Genomic DNA, 12,080 nt, shown 5'->3' with positions numbered 1-12,080 from the left:
ATTCCCAGGTGAATTGTCAAAGGCTTTCATGGCTGGAGTCAATGGTCTGTTGTGAGTATTTCAAGCTGCAGGGCCAGGTTCTGATAGTTTTGGTATCCGATGTTAACTAATTTGTATACTGTTTTATATTTTGTATGCCATTAAAGGTTTTTGTATTGTATTGTATCCGATGTTTTGCCGGTAACTGTGGCTGTCACCTTCAAAGGTAGGACTTGGCACAATGGTAGGAGACTTTGGCACCGAGAAATTCACATCTAGCTGTATCGTACCTCTGAGGATGCCAGTTATTGGCAAAATGTCAGGGAGTAAACCTATCAGACCCTTCCCACAACAGTCGATCCTCAAGTCTTGCTCCAATCGTGATCCTCTACCACATCTAGAAATGTTCCATCATGGAGGGGAAATCTGATGGCACTTTTAGGACCTACAACATGACCACTATGGGAGCAAAAGTGGAGGTTTCACATTTACACCCTAAGTCACGTGCACAGAGTTTTCTGTTGTAGCCAGGGAGCATGCTTCCCAAAATGTCTCAATGATGTGCCCCAGGAGACAGGAGGCCACCTCTCACATGTCTTCGGCTTCATGGATGCATTTGATGACCACCTAGTCTTTCACAATAAGGTCATATGGAGGCTGTTTAGTGTCAGCAGCACATGGAAGTACTCGATGATGGCATGATGCACTGGGAAACTGACCAGTCTAGCTCAGTCTCATCAGATCTTAGTAGCTAAGTCCTTGGATGGGAGGTCCCCAAGGAAGTCCAGCTTCAACATAGAGGCAAGCAGTAGCAACGCACTCCTGAATGTCTCTTCCCTTGAAAACCTGAAGCTGGCTACAACTTGATGGCAACAAAAAGAAGAGCTAGGTCATGTGAACACTCCGGATCCCACAGACTTTGCTGTATTGGGGAATCATTTTTTTTTAATCCATTACAGTTCTTTGCATGCATCAGCCAATCTTCCGCTTTGCCAGTTACTAAGAATGTAACTAAACTAAAAATGGAAGTCCTATCCAGCATCTGTCTCTTGGTGGTGTGTGTGTGGGGGGTATTCTTTTGCCACTGTTGTCTTGCTAGGAGCATCTTAGCACTTACCCGGGTGTCCGTGGGAGGAAAATCTGTCTTGGTTGACATTTTAAGCAATGATTCTGGCCTCTCAAGGGAAGGGAAGCACTTGGTGTGTTTGAAATAATGAGGGGGCTACAGCATTTCCCCCAGTGACATCTTCCCACCTAACGGGAACAGTTCCCCTACAATCTGCATTGGCGAGCAGATAAGCCCGACTCATTATTTCTGCTTCCTCTTCCGCTGGGGTTTACACTCCTCTCTCCTCTGAAGGAGTTCTAAATCACTTTGTCAGCATACTGCTTTTGTGTTATCACCTTAAAAATATTTGTATGGCTTTTCTGTACCCAGCCAAAGGCAGAGATAACATTAAGCTGTTTCCAATATGTGAGCACTTTGGGGGTGGGACGGGTGGAATAATAAGACATCAGTAAAGCATGAATCTAAAGCTGTCATTTGATAGGTGTGTATGACAATGGGAACTAGCAGTCACCTTGAGTTAACCAAGATCTGGGGTCCAAACTGAAATCTGAAAATCTGCTGTCTTTCAAAGCCCCATGTCACAAGCAGACTCTTTGGTGCAAATAAATCTCTTTGTTAAAGAAATATGAATACAGACACAAGGAATATCCTTGCTGAAACTGAATTACAATTAAGCCAGCATCCCTATATGGCCACCCATGACCCCTCTCTCATGTCAACTCTTGGCACGCAAAGAGTGTAAATAATTTCCAGGAACTAAAAACCTGCAGAAGGTATACTAGTCTATACAATCCAAGCCGTTGACTAGTCTATACATTCCAAGCCATTGACATTCCAAGGCCAGAGTTCTGGGGAAAATCACTACTCCATTAATTGGAGTCAGCACAGATGAACCTTCAAGCAGAACATGTCAAGACTAATAAAATAGGCCATAAAAACAGGTTGGTGCAAAAGATGAAAATATAGAAACATGTCATGTCAGTTAAGCAACATAACAGCACATGGCAAGAACATGGAACAGCATCTTGACACTGTCTGGAACTGGGAGAGAGCCAGCAATGCAGTTTTAAATATATGTTACAAGCACACATTAGGTGTGGCTTACATAAGCAAGTAATTGTGATGCAGCTGTAAATACACATGGACATCTCCATTTGTCTTAGCTGCTTAGGGCAAAATGTCAGGGCGAAATAGAGGTTCTGTTAAAAATATTTTGCGAATTATTCACTTTTGAAAAGTCATTTTCACAAAAGGTACAGAATGTTATTTTGGGGTATCCTGTGTATCAAAATCTCCTTGAGCAGATTGTTGTCCCATGGGTTCCTTCATGCTTTTTGTGGAGATTTCCTGGCCAGTTGGTGGTGCTGTTAAATCACAGTTGGCCCTATATGATTTCAAAGCAAGAGATGTTCAGAGATGGTTGACCACTGCCTGCCTCTGCTGACCAACCCCAGACTTCATTGGTGGTCCCCTATCCAAACACCAACCAGAGCCGACCCTGCTTAGCTCTGACATGATTGGGTTAGCCTGGATCATCAAGGCCAGGGTGCTTTTGGCGTAGTGGTTAGGCGTGCGGACTTCTAATCTGGCATGCCGTGTTTGATTCTGCACTCCCCCACATGCAGCCAGCTGGGTGACCTTCGGCTCACCACAGCCCTGATAAAGCTGTTCGGACCGAGCAGTAATATCAGGGCTCTCACCTCACAGGGTGTCTGCTGTGGAGAGAGGAAAGGGATGTAAGCCACTTTGAGCCTCCTTGTGTAATGTGTAAAAAAATGTAAAGGGATGTAAGCCACTTTGAGCCTCCTTCGGGTAGATAAAAGTGGCATATAAGAACCAACTCTTCTTCTTCTTCAGTGATATCAGGGCTCTCACAGCCTCACCCAACTCACAGGGTGTCTGTTGTGGGGAGAAGAAAAGGTAGATGACTGTAAGCCCCTTCGGGTAGAGAAAAGTGGCATATAAGAACCAGCTCTTCTTCTTTTCTTACATGTTATCTTTTGTGAATGTGTTGACTTCCAGAAATCTTTACTGTGATGGTTGTTGTTTGGATGACCTGGTAAAGGAAGTGCAGGACTTCTGCATCTGCTACTTGTGTGGAATGCCTGTACCTTGCCCCTACAGAGGAAGGGAAGCCTGGTGGTGGAAAGTGTTGTCAAACCACAGCTGACTTCTAGGGTTTTCAAGGCAAGGGAATTTAGTGGTGGGTTGCCTTTGCCTGCCTCTGCATAATAGCCATCTACTTTCTTGATGGTCTCCCATTAACCAAGCCCCACCACTGCTTGGCTTCTGATATCTGATTATTGAATCATAGAGTTGGAAGGGACCATACAGGCCATCCGTCACAAACCAAATATGTACCCAAATATATTCAATTCACATTTAGAAAGAAGATCCATTGCTCAGGCTCATAGTACTGATGGGCATAGGTAATTCACATGAACATGTTTTCTACCAGAATGATGAAGCTCTGAGTCTCCAATCACACAGACTGATGAAATTACAAAATTGCTCCTAGGTTCTGCCTCTACAGGCAATGGGAGGTGTGATTTACAGTGCCATCCTAAGCAGAATTAAGCCCTTTTGAATCCATTGCAGTCAATAGGCTTAGGAAATGTGTCATTTTTCATAGGATGGCACCGTTAATGTTACAGACACTTCCAAACTGATATTTTCTGTGTTTGGAAATGTGAAATTCAGCATCTCGTAACACTCTGCTCACAATCCAGAGGTGAGCTGTGCAGAAAACATCTTTCACCCTCAACTGTATACATGCAATGTTATCTCTTGCACAAGAGAGATGGCCCTGGCAGTAAAAGCTATGAAGATAGGATTGGTAGTGTGGCCATTAAAATTAGATCCTTAACATGTGGATTAGACACACTCAAATCAAGGAGCAGGGACAAGACAATTCCCAATGACTTGGGGTCCTTTGTGCCAGTGGCCACAAGCCTTTCCTGCCACTAGTATCCCCTGAGAGCCAGTTTGGTGTAGTGGTTAGAAGTGTGGACTTCTAATCTGGTGAGCCAGGTTTGATTCTGCACTCCCCCACATGCAGCCAGCTGGGTGACCTTGGGCTCCCCACAGCCCTGATAAAGCTGTTCTGACCGAGCGGTAATATCAGGGCTCTCTTAGCCCCACCTACCTCACAGGGTGTCTATTCTGGGGAGAGGAACGGGAAGGCCACTTTGAGACTCCTCCTCCTCCTCCTCCTCCTCCTCCTCCTCCTCCTCCTCCTTCTCACAAAAGTAAATTTGAGGAAATAAGTGAAGAGTGATCAGGATGAATGGCTAACAACCAAGGGAAGCTCCTTACAGGTGAGTTCCTTACAAGCTTGTGTGAAATTGTGTAGGGGGGTTGGACTTGGCTTGGAGTGGACTTCACTTTGTTGATACAGCCTTCCAAAGCAAAGCCTTGCCGTGAAAGATAAAGTTCTCCCAACTGACTTCCTGAACGGAATGTATGTAAAGAACCATCACGTTGCAGGTGACTTGAAGACCCCTGTAAGAGGTGGTTTCCCATTGCCTCTCTCTGCGGAGTGACCCTGGACTTCCTTGGTGGTCTCCCATCTGTTTTCTTTTTCACTCCAGGTTTGCTTTTAGGACTGCCAGGACCGCCAGCCCCTGCCCCCCAGCTTCTGATTGGGGTGTGTATGTGCGGGGGGGGGGGGGTTAGACCATAGTCCTGTCAACTCTTGGAGGCTTGGGAAATTCTTGGAGATTCGGGGATGAAGCCTGGGGAGGTCATGGGCCTCAGTGGGGAACAGTGTCATAAACTCCAATCTCAGAAGCATCCATATTCTCCCGAGGAACTGATCTCTGTAGTCTGGAGATGAACTATAATTCTGGGAGTTCTCCAGGCCCTACCTGGTTGCTTCCACCCCTATTTGCTTTGAAAAGACTCTTCTGAAGAGCCGAAGGCAGCTCCTTCCCTTGGGCCAATAGTCAGATCCTGAGATGCAAAGCTAGGTCATCTCGCCAATAATTTGAATCTTTACAGCCTCAGTGCTGTTTTCGGCGACAGTGAAACTGCTCTTCCTTTCTTTTATAAATTCGAGGGTTTTGTTCCTTTTCTGCCCATTAAGATAGCATTCTGCTTTCCGAACACCGGCTTCCGTGCAGGACTTAGTCATAGGCTCTGGTAACGAAATGAACAAAGTCGTCCGAGGCACCTCTTGCTGGAAAGACCGGGGATGGGGGGAAACGGTGTGACTGATTCCCATTTATTAAGGAAGGAGATCAAACAACACCTTTCTCCTTCAGTCATTGCCGGGGCCGGTTGCCATGTCAACCCCTCCGAGGAGTGACCTCCTTTGCGGCTCAAACAAACTCGCAGTGAATGGGTGTGTGTAGGCTGGGATAGAATACCTATTGTTTTCTTTAAGACCATGAGGCCGCGGATGGATCCACCATCAATCAGTTGGGGAAGGGAAGGAAAAGACAACAGATGAAGCGGAAATTCAGTTGTGCCTCTCTTGAGGTGACAGTTGAACATCCCTTTTGAAAGTGTGGCTGAAGGGCTGGCCTCCTCTGGTATCTTTTTTTCTCTTGGCAGCCCTAGATTTAACAACACGTGCCAAGCACAGCTTTCAAGAAGGGGGCTTCAGATAGTGTCTTGGATAATGAGTTTTGCTACGGAAAGCGACACGTCAAATGACCATACGGTGATGAGTCTCCCCCACCCCCATCTGTGCAGAAACAGAATGTGTGTGTGTGTGCATGATGATCCAGGATGTGCATTACATGTATATTTATTCAGTAACGGCTGGACCTGAACAGATGTCTTTAGTTGGTGGGTGAGGAGTTACCATAATGATGAGTAAAGTATATAACATGGGTACCCATTTTGGGGCACCACAACATCCACCCACATTTTTCCTGGTGCTCCCCAGGGCTTTTAGAAAGTGTGTGTGTGTAGGGGGGCTTTTCCCCAGCAGGGCTTCTGATTTATACAGATTAAAAGAACTTCTGTTAATGTCATATCCGCTCTCCTGCCAGGAGAGTTGAATTAGAAGCTTACTGAGCTCCACCACCACCCTTCCCCCCCCCCCTTTTTTTTACCCTTATCCTTGCCTTTTGGCCAAAATTTATGACCCGGGGAAGCTCTCCTTCCTCCACAAGAACTCTGAGAACCTTCCCTTCTCACCCCATTTGTCCTTGGTTTGTTTGGGAGTTGCTGGAAATTTACTGCCGAGAACAACTGTCAGGGCACACCAGATGTCTCCATACTATTAGCACCTTTTTAGATCAATTGTGAACCACTCTTCCTGTGTGAACCACTTCCTGTGTGAACCACGCCTATGTGAACCACTCTTCCTGCCTGAACTACCTCCCTATAAATACCCCTGTGGTGGCAACCTACCCCCATCTCAGTCAATGCTCCCCTGCACCTCTCATGGCAGCCATTTTGTTATTATTTATTTATTTGATTTATTTCCTGCCACTCCCAGCAAGCTGTCTTGTTTCAAGATAACCCCCCTCCTATAAAACATATAATATAATACCCTGTTAAAATGACCTCCGGTGGCAACAATCTCCAATCCCCACAGCCACTGAGGCTGCCTTCCAGTGTGCCATAAGGGGAATCAAAGTACCTGCAGTCCAACAGCAGTGATTTGTGCCCATCGCCCTTTGTCAGAGTTCCAGTGGTGCCGACTGTCACCAAAAGGTTGAGGACCCTTCATATTCCAGATGGTCCCTCCAAGTTGTGAATTTACTGTATTCTTCAGGGGATTGGACTAGATAACCCTGGAGATCCGTTCCAACTCTATGATTCTAGAGCCAGTTTGGTGTAATGGTTAGGAGTGCGGACTTCTAATCTGGCATGCCAGGTTCGATTCTGCGCTCCCCCACATGCAACCAGCTGGGTGACCTTGGGCTCGCCACGGCACTGATAAAATTGTTCTGACCGGGCAGTGATATCAGTGCTCTCTCAGCCTCACCCACCCCACAGGGTGTCTGTTGTGGGGAGAGGAATGGGAAGGCGACTGTAAGCCGCTTTGAGCCTCCTTCAGGTAGGGAAAAGCGGCATATAAGAACCAACTCTTCTTCTTCTTCTATGATTCTACGTTTCTTGCTCTCTGCATTAGGACTCTTCTTCACCCCCCCCCCCAGATTTTTGCAACTGAGATTATGGATATTCTGGTATCACAAGATGGATCAGAGCTCATGTGTCCCAGCTTCTTCAGTCTCTAAAACCCAACAACATTGTGCATGTAGTCAAAGTCAAAGTCAAACTTTATTTTACTGGGTCATAGGCCATCACAAGATCATTGTGTATGTGTGGAAGGGAGCCAACTGGCTAAGTTTTGCTATCCTCTCAGGTGCTCCTGGACTCTGTAGACGTGAGCAATGACTCCCCAGAGCTCCTCCCTGGCCAGAAACCTTGTTAGCCTTCCAGGTGCTATAGACAAACACAGCTACCCACCTTGATCCATCTGCTACTCCACAGCTTTTGTTTTTGCCTTTGCCAGAATTAGTTGACCGAGGGCAGGAACATCATCCTTTCATTTATGGTTTCGTGCTGAGCTCTTGGCCTTACTCACTGAAGGGCCAGTTAGTCCAAATGGAGCTGACCTCAGATTTATTTATTTATTTCAAAAAAATATTTTATTTAGAAGCCCCCCTCCCTCCTTTCTCTTCAAGACTCAAGGCAGATTGCACAGTTCAAGCCAATGTGTTCAAGAGGAGCAGCCATGCTGTAAGACAGGAGTGCCCAAACTGTGGCTCTCCAGATGTCTATGAACTACAATTCTCATGAGCCCCTGCCATTGCTGGCCATCCCTGCCATAAGTAGATTGGCCACCCCTGCCATAACCAGCGCAGTAGGATCTGGATGACAAAAATCTAGAACCAGACAAATCTGAACAGAGAAGTAACAAAGCATGGAAAGAAAATGTTAAACAATGCAAAAGCTACCTAGTGGGCTTTCACAGCATGAGGCAGTATAGAATTATATAATCATTGAATAAAGTTGGAAGGGACCCCCTGGGTCATCTAGTTCAACCCCCTGCACTATGCAGGACACTCACATCCCAATCGCTCATCTACTGTAACCTGCCACCCCTTTGCCTTCACAGAATCAGCCTCTCTGTCATATGGCTATCCAGCCTCTACGTAAAAATTTCCAAAGATGGAGAACCCACCAGCTCCCGAGGAAGCCTGTTCCACTGAGAAACCGCTCTAACTGTCAGGAACTTCTTCCAGATGTTTAGATGGAATTTCTTTTGAATTAATTAACTTCAGACAACTCACACTGACCGAAGTGGACAGGATACTAGCAACAGCAAGGCCAACCACATGCCCACTGGACCCTTGCCCATCCTGGCTCTTAAAAACAGCTGGCATAAGGATAAAGGGAGATAATCAACCTATCTCTCAACAGGAGAATTCCCAGAGGGATTGAAAGAGGCTGTGGTACACCCACTGCTGAAAAAAACATCTCTAGACCCGCGAGAGCCCAATAACTACCGGCCCATCTCTCATTTAGCGTTTCTGGGGAAGATGATAGAAAGGGCAGTTGCAAACCAACTGATGGAATACCTGGAAGAATCTTTGGTCCTAGACACATCCCAGCCAGGTTTCTGGCCTGGCCATGGGGTAGAGACAGCACTAGTCACCCTGACAGACAACCTCTGTTGCCAGTTGGACCGAGGTGGGTCGGCACTGCTTATATTATTAGACCTCTCAGCAGCATTCGACACAGTCGATCATGAGCTTCTAGCTCGCCGCCTCATTGATGCCGGAATATGAGGGACAGCCCTTCAATGGCTGATCTCCTTCCTCCAGGATCGTGGACAGAGGGGTGCAATAGGAGAGAGGACATCAGACTGCCAACAACTTACTTGTGGAGTCCCACAGGGAGTGGTCTTCTCTCCTACCCTATTCAACATCTTCATGCGCCCTCTCTCACAACTGGTATGGAAGTTGGGGCTGGGTTGCCATCAATATGCAGATGACACCCAGCTCTTCCTTCTGATGGATGGCTGCCCTGACTCTCCCCCAGAAGCATTAGCCAGCTGCCTTGAAGCAGTGATGAGATGGCTCAAGCAGAGTCGTCTGAAGCTCAATCCTTCAAAGACGGAGGTCCTGCGGCTGGGTAGGAATGGCCCATGTGAGGAAGCGCTTCTGCCTGCCCTGAATGGTGTGCAGCTCTCTATAGCTCACTCTGCAGGAATCTAGGCATGATTCCGGATGCTTCCCTCACAATGGAAGCCCAGATCACAAAGGTAGCATGGCTGGCATTCTACCATCTCCGCCAAGCCAAGCTACTAGCACCCTACCTGGCCCTGGAAGACCTAGCCACAGTGATCCATGCGACAGTCACCTCTAGACTGGACTTTTGTAACTCGCTGTACGCAGGCCTACCTTTAGCCTTGACCCAGAAACTACAGCTGGTTCAAAATGCAGCGGCTAGGATCCTCACAGCAACACCGTGGAGGTCCCACATCCAGCCCATTCTCCACCACCTGCAATGGTTGCCAGTTGAATTCCGAATCAGACTAAAGTTGAGGCCTGACATGCTGCTTTGGTACCAGGAAACACCAGCCAGTTGGAAGTGGTGGAGTGTAGAGCTCTTTAAGGGATGTAGGCAGAGAGCTGGTCTCACAGATACAATGGGCCCAGACCACGTATGACCTTGAAGGTGATTACCAAGACCTTAAGTCTGATCCAGAATTCAACTGGGAGCTAGTGTAGTTGTTGGAGAGCAGGCTGGATGTGGCACTTCCATGGTGTACCTGTGAGGATCGTGGCTGCAGCATTCAGGACCACTTGCAGTTTCTCGATCAAGGTTAAGGGAAGGCCTGTCTAGAGCAAGTTGCAGAAGTCTAATCTAGAGTTGACTGTCACATGGATGACTGTGGTTAGGTGTTCCAGGGCCAAGTAGGGTGCTAGTAGTTTGTCTTGGCACAAATGGTAAAAAGTCTGCCACACTACTTCATGACCTGTGCTTCCACAGAGAGGGAGGCATCAAGGATCATGCCCAGGTTTCTGGTGGAGTGAGCCACTGATAGCTGCACTCCATCGAGGTTGGGTAGACATGCTTTCTCATCCAAATTCCTACCCGGCTGAGCTACTCTGCCTGAGCTACCTCATCACCACTTCCAGATATCTTTGAACTGGAGATGCCTGGGACTGAACCTGGGACCTTCTGCATGCCAAGCAGATGCTCTGTCACTGAGCCACAGCCCCTCCCAGTCAAGTGATTATCGGGTAAGACTACATCAAGTTAGAAAACGATTGATCTGGCAACTGTATATGAGTAATTTGTGAGGAATCAAACTCTACTGTTTTCTTGAAAGGCCATCTTCAGATCTGTTCTTTTGTAGGCAGTTGAGACAGTGGGAAACAGGTGTGTCTCTATTTCCCAGCTTTTTCTTTTATTGGCTGACAAAAGGTTTTTTAGATGGGATGTTTTCCACCCATCCTTTAACCCTCCTGGGACGTTCATGTTTCAGAAAGCCTCCAAATAATGTAATTTCTACCTGCTGCCCAGTCATAAGTTCTTTTTTTTTGTACTTCACGCTTCTTGGCAAACTCCTTTTCTTGGGCATAAAAGCTACTGAAGCATGGCTCCTACTTTCACCTCCCTCTCTTCTCTTATGAAGGATGGTTGGAAGGAAGATGTGCAATAAACCCTGGTCAGAAATATGCCCATAAATAACTATTTTTGGTGAACGGTTCAGAATCGTATTAATCTTTTGGTGGATTCCCATCACCATGCTAAAATACATGTAAAATGTGTTAGTTCTGTTATGTACACGAGTGGCCCTTTTGAAACGACAGAAGTATTTGCCATCTGCCATTGTGCACATAGGATAACAAGATGGTTTGTTTGGTTTTTTTTGTGGTCCTTAAATTGCTGTTTTGTTGGCTGCTAGGGGAGTGTCAGCATTTTGCAGGGGGGGTCCCTGTGGAAACACCCCCATTATTTATTTATCACACAATTTGTCTACTGCCCCTTTGGAGCATTGCCATCTTGGGGCAGTGAACAACAGTTGAATGAAACAGATCAAACTGGTAAAATGTTAAAGGTAAAGGTATCCCCTGTGCAAGCACCGAGTCATGTCTGACCCTTGGGGTGACACCCTCCAGCATTTTCATGGCAGACTCAATACGGGGTGGTTTGCCAGTGCCTTCCCCAGTCATTACCGTTTACCCCCCCAGCAAGCTGGGTACTCATTTTACCGACCTCGGAAGGATGGAAGGCTGAGTCAACCTTGAGCCGGCTGCTGGGATTGAACTCCCAGCCTCATGGGCAAAGCTTTCAGATGGCTGCCTTACCACTCTGCGCCACAAGAGGCTCTGGTAAAATGCTAACATAAATATAAATAAAATTATAACCACTAGCAGCATCCACCATAATTACTGAGATTAATAGGCCACTAAGATGTTAGATGTAAGGAAGGGTCCGAGGAAAAGGAGGGAAGAGAGGAAGGATTGGCGGGAGTCCCAGAATTTTGATGTAGATATTTTCTGGCTGGCCTGCGAAACCTGGCTGGCAAGCTGAGGTCCACCTGGACAGGTACACTCAGAGTGGGGAAATAACTGGAGATTTTGGGGTGGAGCCTAGGGTGGGTGGGGTTTGTAGAGGGGAAGGATGGGAGGAAGTGCCATAACTCCACCCTTCAAAGCAGCCATTTTCTCTAGGGGAACTAATCTCTGTTGCTTTGAGATCAGATGCAATAGCAGAAGATCTCCGGGCCCCAGCTGACATTGGCGACCCCAGGTATGCATTGTGCCCCAAATAAGGCCTTCCTGTTCCTGGAGGGCAGACCCCTCACTGCCCTATGGTAGCAGTGTCACTATTTACTGATGTTTACAAGAGCAGGACCTGATACTGACTCTGATGGATCAAGAGTCTGATATGGTATAAGGCAGCTTCACGTGTGCTCCCTATCCTGTAGCTCAGCTCACCTTTCCTCCCTCACCTATACTGTGGTTCTGTTTTCCTGACCTTGTGTATTTAGTCGTTCTGCCTCCTGCCCAATAGCATGTCAAAAAAGGGAGAACTGGGCAGGCATGCCGAAGCC

At 47.0% G+C, this 12,080-nt stretch overlaps 1 protein-coding gene across 4 annotated transcripts in view; it reads left to right on the top strand.

Moving 5' to 3' along the window:
* The window catches only part of NRG3 (neuregulin 3), an 805,324-nt gene that overhangs the window by 152,433 nt on the left and 640,811 nt on the right, over window positions 1–12,080 (top strand). The window contains exon 1 of one of the 4 annotated variants that reach the window (XM_077350814.1): window positions 4,335–4,365. The exons of the other annotated variants lie outside the window; for them this stretch is intronic. Within the exon in view, the coding sequence (XP_077206929.1) occupies window positions 4,335–4,365 (31 nt within the window). Of the gene's footprint in view, window positions 1–4,334; window positions 4,366–12,080 lie in introns of those variants that run through there. 4 annotated transcript variants of the gene reach the window in all.

Source organism: Paroedura picta, chromosome 8, assembly GCF_049243985.1.
Source record: "Paroedura picta isolate Pp20150507F chromosome 8, Ppicta_v3.0, whole genome shotgun sequence".
In the NCBI taxonomy this organism is placed as follows: Eukaryota; Metazoa; Chordata; class Lepidosauria; order Squamata; family Gekkonidae; genus Paroedura; species Paroedura picta.
The sequence above is the reverse complement of the archived record's forward strand: the minus strand, read 5'-3'. Positions and strand labels throughout refer to the sequence as shown.